Source organism: Passer montanus, unplaced genomic scaffold (assembly GCF_014805655.1).
Source record: "Passer montanus isolate IOZ18808 unplaced genomic scaffold, ASM1480565v1 scaffold25, whole genome shotgun sequence".
Lineage (NCBI taxonomy): Eukaryota > Metazoa > Chordata > Aves > Passeriformes > Passeridae > Passer > Passer montanus.
This window is the reverse complement of record NW_024367149.1, coordinates 8,703,869-8,728,915: the sequence shown is the minus strand read 5'-3', so window position 1 is coordinate 8,728,915 and position 25,047 is coordinate 8,703,869. Positions and strand designations below refer to the sequence as shown.

Below are 25,047 nucleotides of genomic sequence, written 5' to 3'. Positions count from 1 at the left end.
CTGGAGTGCGTGTTTGGCTTTGGCACAGGCTGGGACGTGCTCTGTGCCCTTCACCTCCATCCCTTTGCAGGGAATTGGCCCCAGGGAAGTGTTGGAGACAGTGTCTCCTCAGGTTTGTTTTGTTTTTTTTTTTCTATGGTGATGTTTAGGATTTAAACCTTGAAGAAAACACCCCCTTCCTCCACTCCTTCCTCATCCTCTTCCCCGCCAGCACTTGCTCACAACTCATGAAGTCTATTCATCACCCCCTCTGTAAGCACTAAGGGCAAATCCTATATTAGCCACATGTGCAAGCTCTTTTTTGCCTCCCAAGGAAGTAATTTAACAAGTTTTTCTTATTTTAAATGAAGGGGGTTTTTAGGAATCTCCCCCTGTATCCTGTGACAGACGTGATGCAGCCCCAATCCTGGTGCTTGTGGGGTTGTGCCCAAACCCCTGGGAAACACAAACTTCTGCACTGCCAGAGGCAGCTGATTTAATGCAAGGATGCCTTGCAATACCCTTAGAAATGCTTTTTGTTCCTCATGGACACATTCCAGTGCATGCAAAGAAAAAAAGAGCTTGCTATGGGCTGACTCCAGATAATACAAAAAAATGCTTTAGATACAGCAACTTAGATTTCCTCAATTAAACCACAGGTTGGCTATATTTAGGTCAAGAGATTGGTCAGGAAATTAAACTCATCCTTTTTTTTTTTTTTCTTCTTTTATAGTCTTATTGGTACATCCTAACCACATCAAAACTTACAATAATTCTCATGTGAGTGTTAAGCCCTGTTCCTCCACGTTTCTCCTCAAAGGGGAAATAATCACGATAACAGCTGTGAGTTGATGAGCCTGAGGGAGAACTGAAATTGTGTAAAAAGGGGATAGGATAGGGACAAATCTGGGGCACTCCCTGCAGCTGTGTGCTTGAACTGGAGTTACATCCTCCTGCATCACAGGCACAGAGGAAACAGGTGCCCAGTTTTGTCCCCAGCACTTTTTCTGCAGTGAAAGGTTATTTTTGCATGATGTCTTCAAAATGCTTCTCTCTCTTTACTCCTTGCTGTAAGAGTGAAGATCTGAGTTAGCACATGTAAATACATGGGCCTGGCTCCTGGCATGGATTTTGGGTTGGGGATGTTGTTTAAATTACTCATGTGGAAATTTCAACTACACACCTTGCCCCCCACCAAGCCCTGGGGGCATCTGTGGTCCCACAGCTGGGATGTGCAAGGATCTCCAGAGGGAAACTCCACCAGCCAACCCCAGCCTGCAGAAAGGGACTGTGCAGTAAGGAAATCCAAAGGATTTGCTGCTTTTATCTCTTTTCATCTCTGAGTTTATTAAAGTGCAAATGTCAACCATGGAGACAGCTATCACATGCAGTGCAGTACACCGAGAAACACTTTCCACACCATAAATGGAAGGAAAAAGGCTTCGTTGTGATTATCTGATGCACAAAGGACAAAACTGAACCAGGGCTCTGTGCCCTTCCATGACAGAATGTACTACAGCCATGAACTGGGAAACAAAACCCTCTCCAGGCCCCCAGTTGACAAAATAATAGAAAATATCAAGGATGGAGTGTTTACAGAGCTCAAGGTTTCTTTTTTTCTGAGCATCATGTTAATGATATATTTGAAGGGATGCTTCTACTCAGAACTTTTTAAAGTTCAGTATCTTTTTCTTAAAATTATAAATACATAACATTATAAATCATCAATACCCATTGAAGTATGAATTAAGAATTGCAGTGGACAGTCCAGTTTACCTCTCTCAAAGAGCTGAGGTTTGTCTGCCCAAAGATGCTGGGCCAAGGACACCACAGAAATCCTGGGATTCAGTTTTGCTTTGTGCTCTAAAAGAAAAAAACAAAACAAATGCATTGAGGTACAAACCACGTGAATATAACATGATACAGAACACATGAACATGCTTTCAGCAACAAGAATAAATATTACCATGGCTACAGGATCTACTTCACAGCTTTGTGAGATGAGGATAAATAAACTATTTCCAAACTTAAAAAAAATAAATCAGAGATGAGTCTTACAAATAAACTTTGATTTTTAAATTAAGGCAGCTTCAACAGGAACTTCAAGGCTTTTGTTGAAAACAGACTTTTTCTAACACCAAAAGTGTACTCGTGCTTGCAGGCAGAGCTCTGATTCACAGTCTAGTTCTCCTAATTTCAACAATTAAAATGAGCAAAGATCTGTGCAGCGAATACCAGGTGTGCTCTCTGCAAAAGTCAGTGTTCCATCAGTAGGTGTCATGTGGGAACTCTGAAACCCAGTTCACCTCTCAGGCATGGGATTGAGGTACCTCTGGCTGAATCATTAACTCCATGGCTGGGAGGCAGACTGGGAACTCAGAATTACAAGAAGCTGTTGCATTTTTTTTTTTTTAATAAGCAAATGATGAAAAAGGGATATATAAGGGGAGGGCTAAGGAAGCCAAAGGGAAGCACTAAATGAAAAGCCCATAACAAAATAAGACCTTAAGAAAGGTGACTCTAGTAAGGTCCATCATATACCTGGAACAAAACCAGACCCTAAAACTTTCCAGGGAAGGAACAGCAGGAGCTCGAGCGGGGGTTGGCTTGGCTCATCCAGATGTGCGATTCTTCTTCCCTCTCTCCTCTCAGCTAATAAAAGGGTGAAGCCAAATAATTGCACAACAAATGGTACTTCAAGTATTTAGAAACACGGCCTGCATGTCTCAGAGGGGGGATCCTGCACGAGCTGGGGAAATTGTGCACCTCGTGAAACAAAGCTGCCACTTCCAGCAGTCCCAACGCGCAGCGAAGGCACGAGTTCATGTCCTGCACACAGCTCCCTCTTCCTCCTACAGGGCTGCACGCTGACAGCAAACAGCAGTGAAATGAAAAGGAGTAGAAGGGTTATTTCGTTCAAACCTCATCAATTCCAACACGAATGCCACTATAATCACACACAGAAACGTATACACGGCACACGCTAACCAGCTGGCTCACATTTTTACAACACTGCCCATGGACTCCCCTGTGCTTGTACACACCTCGTGAAATGCTAAACTGGACACACAGCTGAAGATGCATTTCTGACCCGTTGAAGGGGAAAAAAAAAATATCCTGCTGCCTTTACCTGCTCAGCTCCAGCTCCTGAAAATAAACCTGCCCCAAACCCCACCAGCAGCAGGGCTTTGGCCAGGGGGGTGGAAGGGCAGGATTCTCACAGCTCCTGATGCCACTTCCCCTCCCATCCCTGGCCAAGGCCATGCCGAGCCTGACGGGGTGAGCTAAGCTACTCATGGGCTTTACCTAAAAGAGGATGTAAAAATAGCATTCCCTTTGTCCAGGTCCTCTCAGAGGCTGGGATTAGTGAGGGGTGGCAGTGTCCTGGGCACACACCTGCCCTGCTGGAAGAATAAAGCTGAGAGGTCAATGACAGGGATGTCACCTACATTATATATATATGCATGTATGCATATATAATATTTACATATACACAGCTTCCAACAAGAACAAGCAAAAGATATTTTTGAATTAATTCATCCAGGAGCTGGAGGTTTCTGTTGGAGCCCATCTGAACTCTTTATCCTTTGCATTTTATCTCTCTCTCCCTCGAGCTGAAGCAAAATTTGGGTGAGTTTGTGGCTTGCAAAGCACAGCTGTTCAGTGGCTCCTGAAGAATTGCACTTGGAGTAATTCAAGTTTCTGTAGTTCAAATATTGTCTACCCTGCTTTTCCCGACGCTTGTGCATGTACCAGCATAACTCAAAATGAGCTGACCACAGTGTAACAGTGTGGAAGTTAAACTCTTCCTCTGGAAAATGTGACTGGAGGTCAGCAGCTCCTCTGCAGCTGGGAAACAGAACACAGCCTATTTGAAGGTAAAATAAATAATACACAGAAGTGAAAGTCCTCAGAGTGTTCCAAAGTGCAGCACGGATTTGGGCAAGGCTGTGATGGACCAGTCAGTCCGATGTGGTCACTGGGGAGGTGCTTCCACCAGTCCTGCTCCCTCCACTGCCTCTGCTGACCCTGAGCATGGAAGTGCTTCATCTCTTTGTGTCTCTCCATATGGAAAGCTGAGTAACTCTGACTGCCCTCCAGGCAGGACTGGTTCTGCAGATCCTCACAGCAGTTAATGTTTGCACGGGTCGGAGAAGATGCCAAGTGCCACAAGGGGCTTATTCTACAACCTAGAAATCCCACCTGCCTCCAGGAAGCAAATATTTCCTCCCAAGGGCATTTGCTGCTGCTTAATACTATTAGTTCTGCTGGGTAGGAAATCCCAGAGGACAAGAGTCAATTTGAACAAAGACATCAGTACATCTCCCTGCTCCTGAGCCCCAGACTGGAACACACCAGCCCCTATCAAGGGGGCTACAGGTGCTGCCAGGACTTGGCAAGATGCTCAGCTGGGAGTGAAGATTTGAAAAGCCTTTAACATTTGAAATACACTTCACTCATTGCTGTTTCCTGGCTCTATAGCTGTTCCTGCTCCTTTGCAAAGGGGTTTATCCCCATCACCCCAAACCATTTTTGCTCATCTCAGCCTTGATCCAAAAGCTGCTGGAGGGCTGGGTGCTCCTCAGCTTTGACTCTGGGGTGGGGTTTGGGGTTTTTTTTGCACGCAGGAGTTTGGATTCTCCATCCAAACTCACACCACAGCACTGGGGACACAAATCACCTGGCAAGCACCAGGCACAGCACCAAAGCCATCCTCACCCCAGAATACTTATTTAATAATCATAATGTAATAAAAGGCTCGTTACAAAACCTAGGAGCACTACAAATATTTCCAGTATTTCTTACAGTCCAACCACTGCTGTGTTGGATTTAATGTTCAAGAGCTTAACAGCAAAACTGACTTTTTTCTTTTTCTTTTTTTTTTCTTTTTTTTTTTTTGGAAGCTTTCTACTTTGTGCGGCTTCTGGAAAAATTGCAGCTGTAAAGTCACGTTAGTGAGGATCCAAGCACAATCTGTAACAAAAGTAAGGCAATTTTGTGGTTCTTTTTTTAAAAAAGGGACTTAAAACTGAAAAGGTCCATTTAACTGCCAGTAGATGGCAAAAATATCCCATGTTTGTCTTGATTACCTTAAATGATTAGTAAAAAAGGCTCAATTTGCTGTTCTCTTCCTTGCTTCTCATACAAACTTGCAGAAAGTATAAATTAAAGTGCAACTGTACAAAAGAAAACCCTAGGAAAAAACCTTAAGGGGTCATAAGAAGCTATCAAAAAGACAGATTACATTTTTTTTCAAGTTGAATGACTGCATACCTGGGACCAGCAAAAGTTCTTTGCTTTGTTTCTTAAAACAGAACACAAAAGAAAAAAAAAAAAACCAAAAAAACCAAAAAAAAACAAAAAAAAAAACACCCAAAAAACCCCAAAAAAACAACAACAAAAAAAAAAACCAAAAAACCACAAAACCCAAAAAAACAGAACAAAACCAAACCCCCACCCAACATTTTTTTGGCAAAGCTTTCATAAAGCATTTGTTCCTTGATTAGACTATTACTTCATAATCAAGTAAATGGAATTAAATACCATGTCAAAGCCAAGCAGATGCCAACGCTGCCCATTAGCTTAATCCCGTGTAATAAAAAATAACTCCTTTAAACAAAGAAGTCACACATGCATTAGGGTTTACCCTTGGGTAACAAGAATTTAACCTTAAAAATCCCCGCAGTTCATCTTAAAAAATAAAATCCAATCCTTCAGATAGCCAGTAGCAAAGGAACAGTAAAATTCCGGGTTGGGATATCCCTGCCTGGTCAGCGGAGCAGCGACGGTCACAGTCCAGTGGGCAGCAGCAGCAGGACAGGAGAACCCTTGGGCAGGGGCAGTGAGTGTCCAGCAGCAGGGAAGGCAGATTTGGCAGTGATTTTGGGGAGGTGACAACAGCCAGAGTGTCCTAGGGGAAAGGTGAGAGGTGAGTGCTCCGGAGCTGTGCGCTGCTGATGGCTCCTGCCCATCAGGGATGATCCCAGCCCTCGGGGGAAGAGCTGGCTTCTAGGTGGGTGATCCAGATCCTGTCCTCTGCTCACCTGAACCCTGCTTGGGATTCAGCCCCTGGGGCCCGTGGTGAGGCAGAGGAGGGGGAGCAGGCTGGAGGGAGGAGAGAAAAAGGCAATCTGCCTTCAGCTCCGAGTGTGGCGAGTGGGTCAGTGCTGTGCGGAGCCCTTGGGCAAAATAAAGCACCTTAGGGACACTCCTCTGCAAAGAGAGGACAGGGACAAAGACTGCACCTTAGAGACACTCCTCTGCAAAGAGAGGACACGGAGAAAGACTGCACCTTAGGGACTCTGCAAAGAGTGGCCTCCCCATGGCAGGTTTGCACAGGACCTTTGCACATCCCACCTTCCCTGCCCATCTTCAGCAGAGAAGAAAAAGAGAGGGGAGGGAGGTCATATTGCACTAGTGCAGAAGCATCTAAGCAGCTGCTGCTTTGAGGAGAAAAGTGTTAGAGAGGCTGGCACCTGGGTGTGAACACTGCAGAGCTGCTTCATCACCCTCCAACTCCACCTCACAGAGCTCCTGGTCAACCACTCTGCCCTGGCTCAGCTCAGCCTGCCCCTGCTCTGCACAGCCTCAGGGAAACATCAAACTCCCTGCAGGAAGCATGGCTATGCCTCCGTTACCTCAGGATGAACCAGGGGGAGGTGTTTTCCAAAAACTCAGTGATAATGTTTGTTACTTTACAGCCTTAACATTTCCCATGGGGTTCACAAGGAAAGAAGAAAAAAGAGTATTGGATACATTTCGCCAGGCACAAGGAGAGAAATTAAGTTAATTTCCTTGGTGCCTTGCTAGAGGGGGGCATGTTTTGGGTCTGGACTTGGCTCTGTGGGGCAGTGAGGGGAGGAGGAGGAGGAGGAAGAACAAGGAAGCGAGAGAAAGGAGGGGGCGGACGAGTCAGCGCAGATCCTCGCAGAGCGGCCGTCAGCGGGCCAGGGCCATGATGAGGCTGGCACACATCTCGAAGAAGTCCATGGTGTGGCTGCCCAGGCGAGGGGGCACCGAGGGGATGCTGCCCACGAAGGAGCCGCTCAGGGAGCCCATCAGCGACTGGCACTCGGCGGCCGCGGCCGCGTCGATGCTCAGGCGCGGCCGGTGCAAGCCCGCGGCCGAGCAGGAGCGCTGCGGCGTGGAGGAGCCAGACCTCTGCTCCATCACCTCGTCTTGAAAAGCCAACAGAAAGGGAGAAGAGACAAAAATCTGGATTAGTTCGGCAGCTGCAATGCGGGTGTGGTAATGAAATGGGAACAGCAGCAGAGTTCGAAAAGCTCGAAAGGGCTTCTGCTGAAATGACACGGATGTAAGCACTTCAAAATGCAAGGGATGGTTCTTAAACTTCCAGCCTCGCCCTTCCACATGTTCTCCATCTCCTACTCACCATCAATGCTTTTGAAGTCCAGCAGATAGCTGCGGTTGTCCACCTGGTAGAGCTGCAGGCTCATCTTGACGTAGTTGCCGGTCACGGGGTTCTTGCGGCGCACCCGCAGGTGGTAGGCGTTCACCACCTGCAAGGGGAAACTGCCCTCAGCAGGGAGACTCCAGGCACCAACAGGAACACTTCTTTCCTTATTTTTTCTAAATATGAGCAAGACATCTTCTGGGAAAAACAGTTTCTCAAAAGGACAACCACTATAAAATGAAGCACACTGCTTCGTTTCCTCCTATCTTTAAATATTCTTCTTAAGGCGGTGATTCACCAGCTGCTGGCTGAGGAAGCTGCAGTGACCCATCTGCCAGGCACAAAACTGATGTCTGCTCCTCCCTCAGCAGCAGCCATGGCCACATGGACCAAAAAGTCCACTCGTGGGCCCACATGCATGGACAGTGCTCGTGAAATCAGGGCAAGCTGGGCAGAGCAGAGCAGCCTCTCCCACCAGCACAGCCTGTGGATCAGCCTCAAGCTGAGTATTTCCCCTTGCTGTTTCCCACCTCACAATCTGCTGCATCTCATTTACAATGAGATCTTTTCTCTGTGCTATATTTAAGAAGCAACTGTGTGTATGGGGGAGTTAATTTTGATGAAGAGTCACATCTGAAGTTATTCTTAGGGTGGGAAAGGCAATTGTGAAACCTCCTCGTATGAAAGAAGCTCTACTGCCTACACGGAGATGTTGGGCTGAGTTGGTTTTTGAGGCTGTAGCAGAAATACAGCAAGTTTGTTCACTCCCTGTAAAACCTTGCAGCTAAAAAATGTCTGGCTGGTGTGGGCAAATGCACCTGGCCACAGTTCATCTTCTGCCTGGTGCAGGGAAAGGGGGTTTCTGGAAGCTACTTGGTTTTAAACATGTATTATTATCAAAAATAAGGAGGAGGCAGGAGGTTTTAAAGAAGCAGAACTGTGAAATTCCCACAGTACAATGTTTGGGACCTGGAGGGAGATGGGAAGCTCCTCTGGTGATGAAGATCTGGGCTGAAATTCTCCTTACCTGGCTCCCAGTGCTCACATGATGCTGCTGCCTGTGACTATATGTTGCACAGCCCTGGAGAAATATCTGCAGTGAATACTATCAGCTGAAACATCTGGATTTAAATCAAGAAGCTGAGCCCTAAACTGAAGAAGCAATAGATGTCTGAAAAGACATCTGGTCCATGAGCACTGCTGCATCTCCATCAAGGAAAAAGCCACCACATCAATGATACAAACTCTGCACCCAAGTGCCCCTGCCCCTCATCTGTGCATCCTTTAGGACAATTTGTACTGTACCCTTTCTGTCCTGACAGGACCAGGCAGAAATAATGAGAGTTCCTCTGCTCAGGAGCACTCGAGATGACCTTGCAAGGAACTAGCCACTAAAATTAGAAATGTGAACAGCTCCTCTTATCCCTGCAGCCAAACAAGGCAGAATCATCCTTCCAGCAGAAGTCTTGGAGCACTCAGAAAGAAACCCCTTATTTCACGCCAGAAAGAAACCCCACAGACAAGCACATATAAGCACAGCTGGCACCTCAATTCAGTGAGTTTGCGTTAACGAGGAATAGCAGGGATTATTGCAAGGTTGGGGCATTTGTCTGGAAACAGGTGGGGCATTTGTCTGGAGACAGGTGAGGCATTGTCTGGAAACAGGTGGGACATTTGTCTGGAAACAGGTGAAGCCCCCTGAGTTTATGGGATAAAGGATGCGGGAAACCCACCCCAGCACTCCCTACCTTCCACTCAAAGTCCAGCTGCTTCATAGCCCGGTACACCTCAGCCATAATGTCATAGGGCTTGCTCTGGCTGCGGATCCCCAGGTGCCACTTGGCCTTTTTGACCGTCAGGGGCTTTGGCTTGGTGGTGTTGAGGGCGTCCAGGGGACAGCGAGCCTTGGGGCTGTCGGCGATGAGCGGCGGCATCCGCTCGGGGTGCGGCTTCACGCCCGGAGGGATGTGCAGGGCGCTGTCGTCCATGAAGGAGCCGGTGGGAGGGCTGGAGGCCAGGTAGAACTCGCTGGCCTGGTTCATGATGCGGCGGTTGTCGATGACCAGGTGGTAGGCCACGGCCAGCTGGTCCTGGGGGTCGCCGCTGTACAGGCTGTTCATCACCTCCGACTCGGTGCACTCGAACTTCTCGCACACCTCCCGCACCGCCTCATCGTCGACGACCGTGGCGTCGTAGGAAGGGTCCTCTGGGAACAGGTAACTGGGCAGCTCCTCCTTGAACCACTCGTGTTCCCTGCAGAAGGCAGAGGGGAGCCTCGCTGTGATAGATGCAAGGATGGGGGAACCACCACCAGCCAAGAGTGAAGCCCAGCTGGTGAACGGGGAGCAAAGCCCAGCCCAGTACGGGGACAGCGATGGCACGCTGCAAACTGGGTTTGAAGACCTCAACACTTCCAAGGTTCTCATACTCTGGGATTCCCATGGGCCTGGTGGAGATACAGAGCATCAAACCTACCCAACTCCCATGCCCAATACCCAATTCTCACCAATTTACAATGAGGTGAATGATAATTAAGTGTCTAAAACTCACACACTGCCTTGTCGATTGTGGGTGTACCAGTTGTGGGTTTCTCTGGGTCTGGATTGAAGGCACTTGAGACAGTAGTTCATGTTGGGACTTGGGTGTTTATTATTTCTTATCAGTAAAACAGTCTCATTACTGTGAGTTGGGCAGCTTTTCATTAGAAGGCACAAAATGGCCAATAATCTCTTGTTACAAGGTCTTTTAAGACTAAACTGTCCAATTAAGAACTGACATCTAGATTATTTTCCCTTTTAAGCCAGTAACTGATCCCAAAGAGCCCACAATGCAGACTTTTCTGTCCAATTACAGCATGCCACCCATGAAGAAGAAGGAAGACAAAGAAAGAAGAAGAAAGCCAGGATGACACCCTGTGCCCTCCATCTTGCTTCCATCCACAACATACTAAAACTCCCAAATCCTAAATTTCTCAGCAAGTGATACACCTACACTACTCTCTATAATCTATTGCACACTTTTGCGGATTCTAGTCTATCTTGAAGTCTAGGAAACTTTCTCCATGAATGAGGGTCAAAGTCAGTGCTCCCCTGGGGGTCAGGGCACCCCAGAGCAGACAGAAATATTCCTGGTGCCCTGTGTTTCCAGAGTCTATAGGTTCTATGTACTGACAGTAATCTTGCCTCATGTGCTGCCTGTCTATTAAGTAATTAAATCCTCTCATCCTAAGGAATTGAGGAATAAAAAGGAAGTTTGCATGGGTTTGCTTGAAGGGTAAAATGAAGGCCGTCCACTGAAAATGCATTAAAAACCTGAGAATTTCTGGAAGCCCTAATATGGTTTATATTCATGCTTAGCACATAACTAGATGTAATACATCCAATATTTACATATTAAGTTAGTAACTCTTGGGTTTCTCCTCCTTTTCTTTTCGATATACAGTAAGTACAATGATTAGCCCCTTTATCTGGTACCCATAGGGATATGGCCTTGAAATATAGTAATGAAAAAAGGCTGTTGGATATTATCAAGTTCTTGGGATTATTGCACACTATAGCTGGTTTTGCTAAGTGCTGTTAAGAGATTTTTAAGGCTAGTTTTTAATGCAATAAAATAGAATTTTAAATATTTGCATATAAAATATATATTAAAAAATCCTCATCCTGTTCATCATCACCCACTTCCAGCCAGCACAGAAGGGGTGCAGAGCTGCTCCTTGAATCACTTGGGACAAGGACTATCTGGATTAGCTGACTACTCCTGTAAACCACCCTGCCCACCTGCCAAGAGGTGACCCCAGGACAGTCACCAGAGACCCCCACAGGCAGCCAGCCCAGCCCAGCCCACCTGATGTCCTTGATGGTGGCTCTCTTGAGGGGGTCCACCTGCAGCATGTGCATGAGGAGCGTGGCCACGGAGCGGTTGAGGTACTCAGGGATGTAGAACACTCCCCCACGGATCTTCTTGAACAGGGTGGGGACGTGCTCGTCGTCAAAAGGCAGAGTGCCACACAGGAGGGCGTAGAGGATGACACCACAGCTCCAGATGTCCACCTCTGGGCCAGCATAGAGCCTGCACGAGGACAAGGACAACAGAAAGCTGTCACACCCATCCTCTCCTCAGTCAGGGTGCAGATTCTGTGTCACCCTCATCCTCTCCTCAATCAGGGTGCAGGTAGAGAGACCCCCTGCCAGCTCCAGCAGGGACAGAGCTCCAGCCCACACCAGGGCTGTTCACCTGGCTCTCCCTCATCCTCTCCTCAATCAGGGTGCAGGTAGAGAGACCCCCTGCCAGCTCCAGCCCACACCAGGGCTGCTCACGTGGCTCCCCCCAAACCAAATCTGCCTCAGCCAAAACTGCTCAGGGAAACGAATGGCAGGGCTGGCACTGGCTGCCCACACTCCTGTGAACAACCCTGCCTCCACCAAACTCTCCAAAAAGCCAAAGCCCACATTTGCAAGAGCCCTGCCAGGCTGTTTGCTCCTTTGCCCCAGAAATTTCTGTTTATTGAATGAGGCAGATCAAGCAGCAACAAATAATTCTGTCTCTGAGTGTTTATTTTTGGTGTGCTGGAATCTAAGTGCTTCCACTTCTGACAAGCTGCCAAATGTGCTCTCTGCCATCCCCAACTCAGGACATCCCAACTAGTACAGTTTTGCTGCTGCTACTCATCTCTTTTTGCTACATCTGATGCCTCCCCAGAGGTTTTGGGAGGCAACACTTGCCCTTGGGCTGTGAGGCCCAACCAAAATACCGAAGTTGAAATGCAACTACAGAAGTCTCTTCATGAAATCTGCACTTGCTCCTCCTGAAAAGCATCACTGCAGACACATCAGCATAGAAATCATGCTGGTCATGCACGTGACCATTCTCTGAACACCCCCTTGGTCTGCTTCTCCAAGGGTGAGACTTTCCCTGCTGAGGCCAGGGACAGCAGCAAAGCCATTCTGGAAAAGCAGAGGCTCAGCTGGATGCCCCCTCAGCTCTGCCTCCATGCCCAACTCCCACAGATCAGAAGCTTGATTCTTTTGCTGATAAGAGCACTGCCTGAACAGTTTTCTGGACCTTTAAGCCCACATGAGACGCACTTTTATGGCTCCGAAAACTGAGCTGTCATGCTCTACTGCTTTTGTGCTCTAGCAGAGAAGGCAGCAGGAGCCAGGAGTCAGCTCCCCCCTGCCCCACACAGCCCCCAGCAGGGCAGGGAGGGTGGACTGTGCCTGTCCCCCCAAAATGCAGCTCTGAGAAGAGGCCAGCTTGGCCCACTGAGCAGGGCCATGAAACTCAGGCAGCCCTGAGCCTGCAGGTAAGCATGATGAGGGAGGGATGCAGCTGCAACCAGCCAAAAAATGCAACACATGGGCTTGGTTTTGGTTTTCCTTCTTAGTTTTGTTGTTACTAAACTGCATTTTCTGTACCCTTGGAACACTCAAGGACTAAATCCTCCCTGCTGATCTGCCATGTGCCTTGTCTCCTATACAAACTGAAAAACGTGTCTGGCCTTCACTGAGATGGAAATACTATTTTTTTGGAATCCCAGTAGTTTCTGGCTTTGTCCCCTTCTTGACAATGAGGATTTACTTGGTTTCATTTCACACACAGAGCTGTAGTCACAACAGGGTTTTTGGATGCTAGTGTAATTCCTAGGATGCTCTGCCAACACTTGCTCTGGTGTAAACAGGGATAAAATAATCATAATCACAGCAAACACATTCTGAACAAAATGTTCTATTTAAAAGCTACAGATATAGGCAAAAATACACTGGATTAGGAAAAGTAAAGCTCATGGCAAAAGGGATTTAAATAAAAAAGGGGCAGATAATGAGATGGGCAGTTTGAAGGACCACTCAGAGGACTGAAAATTTGAAAATCTGTATTTGCAATCTTTGCTAAGGTATTACAGAGAGAATTAGTGCAAAATGTACATTCTATGTAATTTCTGTCACTGACAGCAAAATATAGGAGGCAACACTTTTGTATCAACACATGGAAGTCCAATTCAGCCTCGTGGGGTGTGCCCAGCACTCTGTGTGCTGTACAGATGTTTCATGCTGAGATGATGCAACCACAGAGGAGGTCTGTCAATTCAATGAATCAGTTCAAAACAAAGCTCTGAAGGCTGAGCCTACTGCCACAGCCAAAACCCCAAATTTAAGGAACCAGAAGACAAGTATTTTCTTTACCAGTGTTGGGAAGGGATTAAAGATCTTCCTGCTCCTTTTGTTAGTGAATGGTTTTCCTCGTTAACACCATGTTTTATATTACAGGTGGGCAGGAGAGGAGGGGGTGGCCTGGAAAAGCCTTTCCACCTGGAACCTCAGTATTTGCATCCAAAGAGTCCTTTTCACCCTCTTTAATTAGCAATATAAACAGTCAACATCTGGTATTAATAATTCCTCCAAAGTAAACACCTGTAGCAAAACATGGTTTGCTATTACAGCTACTGAGAAGTAAAATAAGCAAGAAAACCTTCAGATCTTTGCCAACAGATTCACCCAAGCACAAAATCCAGGTTGAAAGGATTCAGCTGCTTTTACTAGATGTGTAAAGCTGTTTCCAATACCAAGGACAAATTTAAACTCCATGTGCTCACACAGACTCTGATGAGAAATGGAATGTCTTACCTTCCAGAGATGACTTCAGGGGCTGCATAATTTGGGGAACCACAGCTGGTGCGTAGAAATTCACCATCTGACATCATGTTGGACAGTCCTAAAAAAAAAAATGCTTATTATACACTGATGTTTGCTCTAAAGGTCCAGACCTTTAGATCTGGACTCTGTGTCACACAGAGAAAAGGCAGGAAAGTGAAGTGGGATATTTGGAAGGGAACTGTTGATATAATTAAGACAGACTGCTCTGACCTGATTTGTAAATTGTTACTTTTGTTACTATTGTTGTTGTTGTTTGTTATTTTTGTTGGGTTGGGTTTTTTTTCACATTCAATCAAGAAATATTCACTCCAGGCTAATTTTGCTCCTCTAAGTTGCAAATCCCAGAGCATGGAGAAGAGACATAATTCATCCCAGAGCACTCACTTCATATGGCAACTGGGTGGGGCTGTGAAATGAGTAAATCTTCAGAAGGATTTACATTGCTAGAAAGGACTCACCAGGACAGAGTTGGTAGCCCGGGTATTTTAATGGATTTCAATCCCTAATGCCACTTAGATACTCCTGTTACTGCTGGTTGTAAAAATGAACTGAGGCCAAGAGCACATGGCCAAACAGAGGGAGAACATACACAAAAATAAACACACACAGCCAGCTCACCCTGAATTAGCTGCACCGAGCCTGCCTCAAACACAAATTAGGTAAATTTGACGTCGGGTGATTACACTCAAACACAGCAGAGATTTACAAATTACTTCTCTGCTCCATTCTCAGTGCCACTGCAGGAGCAGCCTGCAGCGAGTAATCCCTGCTGCTGCAGGAAGGGCAGTGTTTGTAAGTGTGGGATTTCCAGGTGCTGGTGGTTGGGGCAGCAGGCTCTGCTGCTCCACGGCCACGCTCCGGCGGCGCTGGCTGCGCCTCTGGAATGCTGCTGGGGTCACATACCAAAATCAGCTATCTTTGCATTCATGTGTGCATCCAGCAGCACGTTCTCTGGCTTCAGGTCCCTGTGCACCACCATGTGCCTGTGGCAGTAATCCACTGCAGACAGGATCTGCTGGAAAAGGCGTCGAGCTTCTGCCTCCTCGACCTGTGGGGACAGCAGAGGGAACAGCACTGGGGCTTGGTGTGCACTCAGGCAGGGGAAGGTTTCACTTAGCAAGGAGCCAAAAAGCTTCCAGAGTGCAGAGGGAAAATCCCAGAGTGCCTAAGAGCAGAAGCAGCAAATAAAGTAGATTTCTCACCCTTGCATTTTACAGTGTGCCAGTGTTTGACAATGATACAGCCCTGAGATGAAAGGTGAGACCTCAACAAGAATTTAAAGGTGGCACCTATCAGACAATGGCCTCCTGTCCCAATGGGACTGGTACAGATCCAGGCTGGACAAAAAGCCACAGAGGATGTTGCTGGGAGCAATTCCTCATGGACTTCTTCTGGAAGCAACAGGTGAAGCTGGAATATCGTGGTTATTTTAATTACCTGTGTAGCTAATAAAGTTGTCTGAGCTATATCAGAGAAACTAAATTTTCAATTATTATTTTTACTGATTAATTCCAAAAGACTCCCTTCACAAAAAACTGAGTTTATCAGAAAAGATCCAAATCAGTCACTGAGAAGATCTAGATGGGTAAAATGTGTAAGAAATCAGAACTGTACATAGAAAAGAAAACTGAGTCAGCTCCATTGACCACTACACTAATCTAACTCAATCTGCAGTAAATGTATTGATTTTGTAGCACACAGAGGGAACATGTGATGGGCTGATCCTTCACCTGAACCATTATTCTGGATGTCCACTTTGGCCCATTTTTACCTCCTTACCCTGCAACTGCTCCATGGGGCAGACACCAGTGATCTTCCTTTTAACCAAAATCTCACATTTCACAGATGACTTATACCCATTGGGACTGCTGGCATTTGAAAATGTTGCTCAGATAAGCCACATCCTTGAAAATTCTTCAAAGAACCTGACATGGAACCAAGAGGGGGGTCTGGGAGAGGTGAATGACTGGAGTGGAGATCACACCAACTGGTTTTCCCCTCCCATGCCATAAATTTGCTGCTGATCATGGGGGTTTTGACAGGCAACCCATAGCTAAAAATCACAAAAATAAGCCAGTTTCCCAAATATTTGCCCTGAGCAACACATTACTCTGGATATTTTGGTTTGAGGATGAAAAATACACCAGAGAACACTGCAAAAAATCACAAACAAGTTTCGTGCGAGCCGGTATGAGACACCCCAGATGGGGTTGCTGTGAAGCAACTTCTATTTTGGGCCTTAACCTTAACTGTGCTCCCTCGAGCAGGCATTTTGCTCCAGAACACCTTCCTCCACCCACACAAGTGCTGGGGCTGACTTGGGACTGGCACTTACACGTCCGTGCTTACAGATGTAATCAAACAATTCACCCCCAGACACGTATTCCATGACCATGAAGAAGTCTGTTGGTGTGCTGATGACCTGGTACCTTCAAAAACACAAGCAGATTTAAAAAAAAATACATAATTAGGAACAGGGAAAGGCTTTTAAACAGATTAATAATTCCACATCAACACTTCGAATAAGGATTTCTTCAGATCTTGCATTTTTAACAGCTTTCCACTCCTGAAAAGCTGTCTCTTGTTTCCAGCATAATCTTTCACTTGTCTGTGGAAGGACCTCTTTTCCAGACCTCTGATCTTCCTTCAGCCCTTTAAATAATCCTCTGAAATATCTGCCAGGCAATCTTACTACATTTAGGACTGCCCTGACTTTCAAATTTCCATTTTGGGTAAGATCTGCAACAACAGCTTTAGAAATGAAGTCCTGGTTAGCTGGGGGCAAGAAGAGGATCCATCTGGTTTTCCTCATATCAAGACTAAAAAAAGATAAAGAGCTCTAGGCACTAGAGAAAACTACCTCTGGACAGGTACAGAAACAAAAAGGAGCCCCCCCTAAAGTTATTTTTCAAATATCAAATCTCTCTAGAATGGGGGAAAAATCCAGAGCATCACTTTCAACTTGCTGATTTTGTTCCATTTTCCTTCAAAATGTTCCCTGAGTGCAGCAAAGACATTTGAGTGTCCCAGCTGGAACAAACTGCCAGTGATCAGCTGAGGTCAATGCAGCCCCAGGAATTCACAGCAGCACCAGCTGGGACCTCCCTCTCTTTTATTTCAAATTCATTGTTTTGTTACTGTTGTTTTGGGGGTTTTTTCAGATTAATTTCATTACTTTTTACAGGACTGTAATTTGAAACCAAGAGATTTCAGCAACTGTCAGAGGCTGGCAAGGGAATGTGGGATACTCCCATAAAGATCAATAACATCAACCTCATTTTTCTGAAGAGCTTTGGACCCAGACATCTAAGCTACTGTTAATTGCCCCAATATTTCTTTTATATACATTTAAAAACTTATTGAAAGAGGTTTGTGTGCCCCAGTCTCCTCACATTTTTATCACCGTATTTCATGAATGCAACATGTATCACAGGACACAGATATTGTCAGACTGGATTTAATTTTTATTGCTTTGACAAATGTGTGAACAGGATTTGACTTGCAGGATGCTGGGCACACAGCTGAGGAGTCTTGCTGGTGCTTTTTTCATGAAATAATACCAATCTGTTCTCCAATAAATCCATGGAACTGTGAAGTTACTCTAAAGTCAACAGTTGCTGCATGGTTAGTTATTTAACTGTAGGGAGAATTTGTTTTCCCTTGCCTCTAAGTCCCAGGTATTTGCTATATCTCATGCCAGTTTTAAGGCTGACCTAAATGTCAACTTACCCTTGCAGTTACCATTCAACAGCTTTCTTTTATAGGAATGCCAAAGATATTATCGAGTGCCTCATTAATGTGGGCTGGCTGCACAAGCTGGGGATTGAGCAGGAATCCCAGAGGCTGCAGTGCAGGTGCTGATTTACGACCCCAACTCAGGTTCATCAAAGTGGAGACTGTCAAAACTTATGTCTGAATAATAAATTTTGGAACAAAAAAAAAAAAAGTTCTTTTAAGCTCTGGCTAATCAGCCCATTAAAACATAAATCCTATTGACTGGAGGCCAAGGTTTCACTCTCAGAGCCTGCCCATGCTGCAATTCATGGATCACAGAATGGTTTGGGTTGGAAGGGACATTAAAGACCATCCAATTCCAAGCCCTGCCATGGGCAGGGACACCTTCCACTATCCCAGGTTGTTTAAAGTCCCATCCAAACCTTGCCTTGAACACTTCCAAGGATGGGGAAGTACAGCTTCTCTGGAAAACTTGTGCCAGCGGATCGTCTAACACACAAAACCTTGACCAAACACAATTTTTAGTGCTCTAATCCATCTCCTGAAACCCAGCTGGCTGTGTGTGAGAGGTCCTCGTGCAGAGAGGAGCGGCTGCACACGTGGCAGGGAGGGTACTCACAGTTTGATAATGTGAGGGTGCCGGAAGAGCTTCAGGTTTTGAATTTCTCGTTTGATCTTCCCCACCACATCCAGGCTGCGGATTTTCTGCCTGTTCAGTATTTTCACTGCCACTTTGTGCCCTGTCAGCTGGTGCTCACCAACTATTAGAGAGAGAGAGAGCATTGCAAAGTCACTAAACAGTGCAGCAGGGTTCACACAAGCAGTTTAGGGCACTGTAAGCAAAAAGCCACTTCTGAAGGGGGGAAAAAAGCAGAAGATGAGGGTGTGAAATATTTTAAAGTTTTTGTCTCCTCACTGTTTTCCCAGTGGAGTCGTAGAAGGCAGAAGAGAGAGGACTTATCTGCCAAAACCACTCCACTAAACAGAAGAGTGAGTTGCTGGAGGAGGTCATACCCCAAGCTAATTTGCAAGGATTTATAGCATGTAAAAGCTAGATTAATCAGAAACAGATATATTTAAATGGCAGAGGAGAATCTCCACTATAACACACTGGTAGACAAAATCCCTCATAAACCCAGTCTCAAAACTAGACCATCACACTTCTTTTTTTAAAAAATGGTATGGGGATTTTCCCTGCCCAAAATAGGACTGCGGGATTTGCATTACTAAAATGAATTTCTATTTATACTTCCCCCAGCGTGCTTCTTGCTTTGATGACAAGCTGCAGGAACACTGCTGGACTGCAGGAGCAAACTCTGCTTTTAGGAAAGATGCAAACTTCAATATGTTTTTTTTTTTAAATGCACTTGGTGCACTGAGATACTGTTGTTTATCTCAGGGAAAAATCATACCCATAAACTGGGAGGAGCAGCCCCACTGTCACTGGGGGAATTGTAATTAATGATGTGAAACTAATTCAGCATGGGATCCATTTGTTATCAATAAACAAACCATACAAAAAAAATATAAAGCCCCCTGGAAGCAAGATTTATATCAAAATTGAGAGCAGAAAGAGCTTAAAAATGTGGTGTTTATACCCAAAAAAGGGTTCTCAGAACCAAGCTGCCCCTTCTCAGTATTTTCCAGCATGATATTCAACAGAGTGACACACGGATGGTTTCCTAAAGCCTGCACAGAAAAACCTGCTTACAGTAAATATTTGTGCTCTCTAATTACCAACATCACCCTTCCAGTGCAAGGAGTTAATTATTGCCAGCAAACCTTGTTATTACATTATTAGAGCCTGTAATTTTGGCAGTCCTAATGAGCTGATCAGCAGCACCCGGGGTAAGCAGGAGGTGTGAGAAGGGCAGGGCAGCAGCACTCAGGGCACACCAGGTCACTATTATTAGCCACCAGATAAGACCTGCCAGAGATTCTTTCCTCAGTAAGAGCATCCTAAAAATAAAACACTTTACTGCCCTTGAAAATTAAAGCACCACTTTGCATGTCCATTTTATTCCTCGTAATACTTAAAACTACTAGATGATGGAATGAAAATAAACTCAGCTTTGCAGAAGAGATGCAATTTAGGGATTAGCTGAGGGCTGGAGGAGGCAGATAATTCCTCTGGTGCAGGGCAAGGAGAGTGCTGTAAATAGTCCAGGGAGGCATTTTCCCTGGTGAATCCTCAGGAAGAAAGGAGGGCACTGCTGCAGGGAGGTAAAGCAAAGTTTTTTCACTGAACTAGGAGGAAAACCCTGCTTTCTACCACCCTGTGTTTCAGGACAACGCTTTCTGGCCTTGCCTCAGCATATGCTTTGAAATTGTTTTATTATACACTAGGGGAAAAAAAAAAAAAGGCCATGCCCAGAATGAATAATTATTGTTTTTAATACTATTGCCAAATAGTTCATCCCCTTTCCCATCCGTGACAAACAATGTGTAACTCTGCGAAGGTTTGCTAGCACAAACACATTAATAATTAAAAATAAACAGCCTATGTTGTAATCCATCTTTTGCTTACAGTAAGCATTAGATACAGAGATATTATTGTTTCTGTCCCCAGTGACTTGTTAAGCCTCCTTGAACTCAGTGAGAGAGAGAGACAAAGAGGGAACACAATTTCCTATGTGGTGGGAGACTTTTAAGCCTTTGAGGGCTCTCTGAACTGCAGGAATTTAGACATGGGCAGTATGGACAGCCCTCCCTCTGCTCACAGGATCATGCCAGAAGTGAGGGGCAGGTCCCAGGTCTCCCACAGGCATGGAAGAGGATCCTCACCCCCAGGGTGGGCAGTGGTGGCCTTGGCTGCTGGTGAGGACACCTCCTTCTCTCTCACTGCCTCCCCAGATTCAAAAAGTGGAAAGGACACTCTTGACATTTACTTATTTTTATAAAAGGAAAAAAAAAAAAAAAGAAAAAGAGGAGCAATAGTGATTATAGCACCATGAACGCAGATAATAAATAAAAAATAAATAAAACCCCTTGACAGCATGGCTTTCTACATCACTTTCTTTATCCTACCAGCTCAGGCAGCACAAGCAGTTAACATTTTTGCAAAATCTTCAGGGCAATGTAGAAGCTTGTGGAGGGGTGAGGAAACTCCTTCCCTATCAGCTCTGCTGGCCCTTATCTCAGCCCAAAGTTAAAAATGAAATCCATCCAAAGCATATATTTAGCAATGCTGCATTAATTCTGCCCCAGTGCCACTTGTGTGTTGTCCCAGCCTCTCCCTGCCCTTCCTCTGCTCAGTCTCCTTTAGTTTATCTTCCCTCTGACACCAAGTTTGTCTTTCAGCAGCAATGCCACAGTGCCTGGGAAAAATGGGATCTGATCCCGACTGGAGCCCATGGAGGTGACACAAACACAACCCAAGCACTGCCAGCCCTCCAGGGACCACAAATCTGTCACTTCTGTGGCAAACAAGCCAGGCAAAGGAGCCACCAAGGCCCCCAGGGATGCTGTGGGTGGCATCACACACAGAAAATATCTGGGTTACTACTGTGAACCTCACTGTGGTCACAGCAGAGCTTTTGGGGACCCACAGGGTGGGACATGCCCACAGCAAACACAATTTGTCTCATCTGTTCTTGCCAACCCCCTGAGAAGGAGATGCCACCTCCTTCCTTCAAGGTTTTGCTAAACTCCAAAATCCAAGACCTCCACAGCTCTATTTCTGCAAATTATTCTGATTTTCCACAAATTATATTTTTTTTTTCTGCAAATAATTCTATTTTCTGTAAATTATCTTTGGGATAATAACAGGGAAAATAACTACATTTGGTAAAAATGCTGTGTGGCAACTCCAAGCCTTGACATGACACCTCCTGTCCATCCACCACATCAGCCCCTGCCACCTCCCTCTCTTCTAACAGATGCTGCGTCCTCATCCCCACTTCCAGATGGAATTTCAGTGTTAGCACCAAAATCCTGCCCTCAGCTGCCAGCCTCTTTGCTCCCCTCTGTGCCTTGTGTGGACTTTCTGTAAATGAGATCCAGAAATGGAAATAGCTTAAAAAACAAAACAGTTTCTTGCAGTTTTTGGGAGGATCGGCTCCCTGATGACCCAGGCAGTCAGGGCCTTTTCCTGTCGTGTCTCTGGCTCCTGATGGCTCCAAATGACTCCTCAGCTCCAGCCATGAGTTGGAGCCTTGGTTTGTACCCCACATCACTAAATCCTCCCTTTCATTGCCATTTCTTATGTCCCTAATAACAATAATCCTAAACAACTGTAAATTATGATTTCTTTAACGAGTAAGACAGCAAAAAGCACCAAAACCAAAACCTGGTGCAAGGCAGAATTTTAAGAAAACACATAAGCAGCAAGAAATGTCACTGATGGCACCTGACTTCTCCCTGAAAAAGCAATTATTATACCCAACACACAATGCTTGAATCAATCAACAAAACCCTCCACTTTTCTGATGTGAATACAAGTTTTTCTACAGCTCATTTGATTAAAATACTGTAATTCCATAAAAATGGGAGATTCCATTTCTTCATTTCAGTTCCCAGTCTCAAGCACAAACTTCACCTGTCAGTTGTAGGCAAAATATTAAGGGAAAAAAACATATAAAGTGTACTACTCACCTATAAAAGATTTTGAGCTAGGAAATCTCTTTTATGTTATTTGAAATATTTCTTTGGAAAATGTCCATTTTTACCAAACTCAGGTCATATGTGAGGTAGGGGGTATTTGTGCTAGTTAAGGGGAAAAAAGGCAATTGTTGGCAGGTTTAAATTGGTCTGCAAGGAGAAAACCTGCCTTTGGAGCAGTTCTGAGGTCTGCTAGTACACATGAGTGATTTAAATGGTCCTTACTGTTAGAAGTATTTATTCTGATAATTCTTTAGACAGTAAATTTGTGGTTTGGGATTAAACACAGCAATATATTTTTAGGGGCGTGATTAATGGCCACAGGTGGACTTAGCTGCAGTGGTTGTGGTGGTTTCTTTCATCTGCTGTCAATTTGGGTTTATTTTAAAACTCCAGGAACTGAGGGCAGGCACAGCACCAGCCACATCCCAGTGGGGTGGGGGGACACTGAGTGGGACAGCTGCTCCCCCAGCTCGAGCTAAACCAAATTCCAACTGGGAAGCACAGCTTAGAGACTGAATTTGGTTTGTTTTCTGGTTTTTTAGTATCTTGTTTAAAAAATGAAATTTGCACGTAACGGCAGAATCCACAGGGAAAAAAGAAACACAAATATTTGCAAACCTCACAGCCAGGTAAAGCAAAGCCTTCAGGATGTGAGCTGGCTGCTCTGGCACGACCAGCCAAAGAATCCCTGTGCGGAGCCCCAGCCTGACACAACCCTGGAACGGTTTGGGATGGAAGAGACCTTAAAACTCACCTCATCCCTCCCTCCTCCATGGGCATGGACACCTCTGACTATCCCAGGTTGCTCCAAGCCCCTTCCAACCTGGCTTTGAACACTTCCAGGGATGAACAGCTTCCCTGGAAGGAAGCTGAACACCTGCACAGGGAACAATTCCTCCCCAATTTCATCTAACCCTGCCCTGTGTCAGCACGAAGCCATTCCCCTCGCCCCACCAGTCCCTCTCCAGCTCTCCTGCAGCCCCTGTAGCCACTGGAAGGTGCTCAGGTGGCTCTGGAGCCTTCCCTTTTCCAGGTGAAGGCAGCCCAGGGCTCATCCCTGCCCGCCCGGCGCCTCCATCCCCGCGGGAGCCGCTCGGAGCTGCGGGGCGATGCTCGGGGCGGCAGCACGGACCCCTCGGCTCCAGAGCACCCCGGAACACCCCGAAGCACCCCGGAGCACCCCGGAGCACCCCGGACCCCCGCGGCCCCTCGGGAAGGGCGGCAGCGAGCAGCGCGTTCCCGGCACGGAGGAGCAGGATGCCGGTGCGCTCCAGCCTCCCTCCCCATCGCCTCCCTGCGAGCGCGGCAGCAAAGTTTGGGTGGGTGCTGCTCGCAGCACGGGCTCCGGGGGCTGTCACAGCCCGGAGCAGCGAGGGGCGAGCGCCGCATCTCCCCCCAGCCGCATCCCCGCCGTGCGCCCCGGGCACGGCTCCGCCAGCCGCTGCCCCCGGGGATGCCGCCCAGGAGCGGAGCCCGGGGAAGGGAGCGGAGCCCGGGGAAGGGAGGGAGGGAGGGAGGGAGGCGATGCCGGCGCGGAGGCCGCGGGAGCGGGAGGAGGGAGGCGGCGGCGAGGGGCGCGCCCGGCCCGGCCCGGCCCCGCCCGCGGCCGCGGTACTCAGCTCTTGACTTTGCCGAAGGTGCCGACCCCCAGCGTGTCCCCCAGCACGTAGTGGCCGATCTTCACCCGCCCATCGTGCTTCTGCTTCTCGGCCATGTTCGCCCCCCGCCGCCGGACCACAATGCACAGGGCCGGCCCGGCGGGGCGGGGAGCGGAGCGGGCCCGAGGGGCGGGGAGCGCCCGCGCCAGGTGCGAGCGGCGGGGAGGGGACGGCGCCCGCCGCGGGGACACCTGCCGGACACGCCCCGGGGACACCTGCCGGACACGCCCCGGGGACACCTGCCCGGACACACCCCCGGGGCGGCACCGGCCGGGCGACGCCCGCCGCGGGTCACAGCGCTCGGGGCGGCGTTCGCTGCGGGCACGCACCTGCCGGGGGCGGCATGGCATCCTTTTAGGGAGGCACCTGCCTGGGGTGACACCTTCCCCGGGTGACACTGTACTCGCGGTGCATTCTCTGTTGCCATCCACCTGCCGGGGGTGGCATGGCATCCTTTTAGGGAGGCACCTGCCTGGGGTGACACCCTCCCCGGGTGACACTGTTCAGGGGGTACATTCTCTATTGCCATGCACCTGCTGGGGTGACACCCTCCTCGGGTGACACTGTTCAGAGGGTACATTCTGTATTGCCATCCACCTGCCGGGGGTGACATCCTTTTAGAAAGGCATCTGCCTGCTGTGACACGCTCCCCAAGTGACACTGTACCCGGGGTGCATTCTCTGTTGGCACGCACCTGCCGGGGGTGGCATGGCATCCTTTTAGTGAGACACTTGCTGGGGTGACACCCTCCCCAAGTGACACTGTGTTCGGGGTGCATTCTCTATTGCCATCCACCTGCCGGGGGTGGCATGGCATCCTTTTAGTGAGACACTTGCTGGGGTGACACCCTCCCCAAGTGACACTGTGTTCGGGGTGCATTCTCTATTGCCATCCACCTGCCGGGGGCGGCATGGCATCCTTTTAGAGAGGCACCTGCCTGGGTTGACAGCCCCCCCCGCCGCGGGTGACACTGTTCAGAGGGTACATTCTCTGTTGCCGTGCAGCT

The 25,047-nt window shown here is 47.3% G+C and overlaps 1 protein-coding gene across 4 annotated transcripts; it reads right to left on the bottom strand.

Moving 5' to 3' along the window:
* Positions 1-1,297: 1,297 nt before the first annotated feature.
* On the bottom strand, positions 1,298-24,147 carry PRKAA2 (protein kinase AMP-activated catalytic subunit alpha 2). Of its 4 annotated transcripts, none has more exons than XR_005627674.1 (10): positions 20,566-23,952; positions 18,401-18,542; positions 16,382-16,475; positions 14,950-15,094; positions 14,017-14,104; positions 11,240-11,464; positions 9,142-9,646; positions 7,373-7,499; positions 6,024-7,157; positions 1,298-5,890 (listed from the first exon to the last, which is right to left on the bottom strand). XR_005627674.1 is itself a non-coding variant. In XM_039711408.1 (10 exons), exons 1-9 carry the CDS (start codon positions 20,663-20,665, stop codon positions 6,919-6,921), a joined length of 1,665 nt encoding a protein of 554 aa, XP_039567342.1. In that variant the 5' UTR covers positions 20,666-23,953; the 3' UTR covers positions 1,298-5,890; positions 6,909-6,918. The 4 variants fall into 4 exon arrangements, 3 of the variants coding, with proteins under 3 accessions (XP_039567342.1, XP_039567343.1, XP_039567341.1); XM_039711408.1 differs by having other exon boundaries at positions 6,909-7,157; positions 20,566-23,953; XM_039711409.1 differs by lacking the exon at positions 20,566-23,952 and adding an exon at positions 24,004-24,147 and having other exon boundaries at positions 1,298-7,157.
* Positions 24,148-25,047: the final 900 nt, after the last annotated feature.

Coding starts and splice junctions, on each gene's coding strand:
- PRKAA2 (XM_039711408.1), bottom strand. CDS start 20,665: ATGTCAAGAGTGTCCTTTCCACTTTTTGAATCTGGGGAGGCAGTGAGA. Junction 15,095..16,381: donor ACATCTGTAAGCACGGACGT/GTAAGTGCCAGT, acceptor CTGTCCCCACAG/GTCGAGGAGGCAGAAGCTCG. Junction 9,647..11,239: donor GCCACCATCAAGGACATCAG/GTGGGCTGGGCT, acceptor TGCCTTCTGCAG/GGAACACGAGTGGTTCAAGG.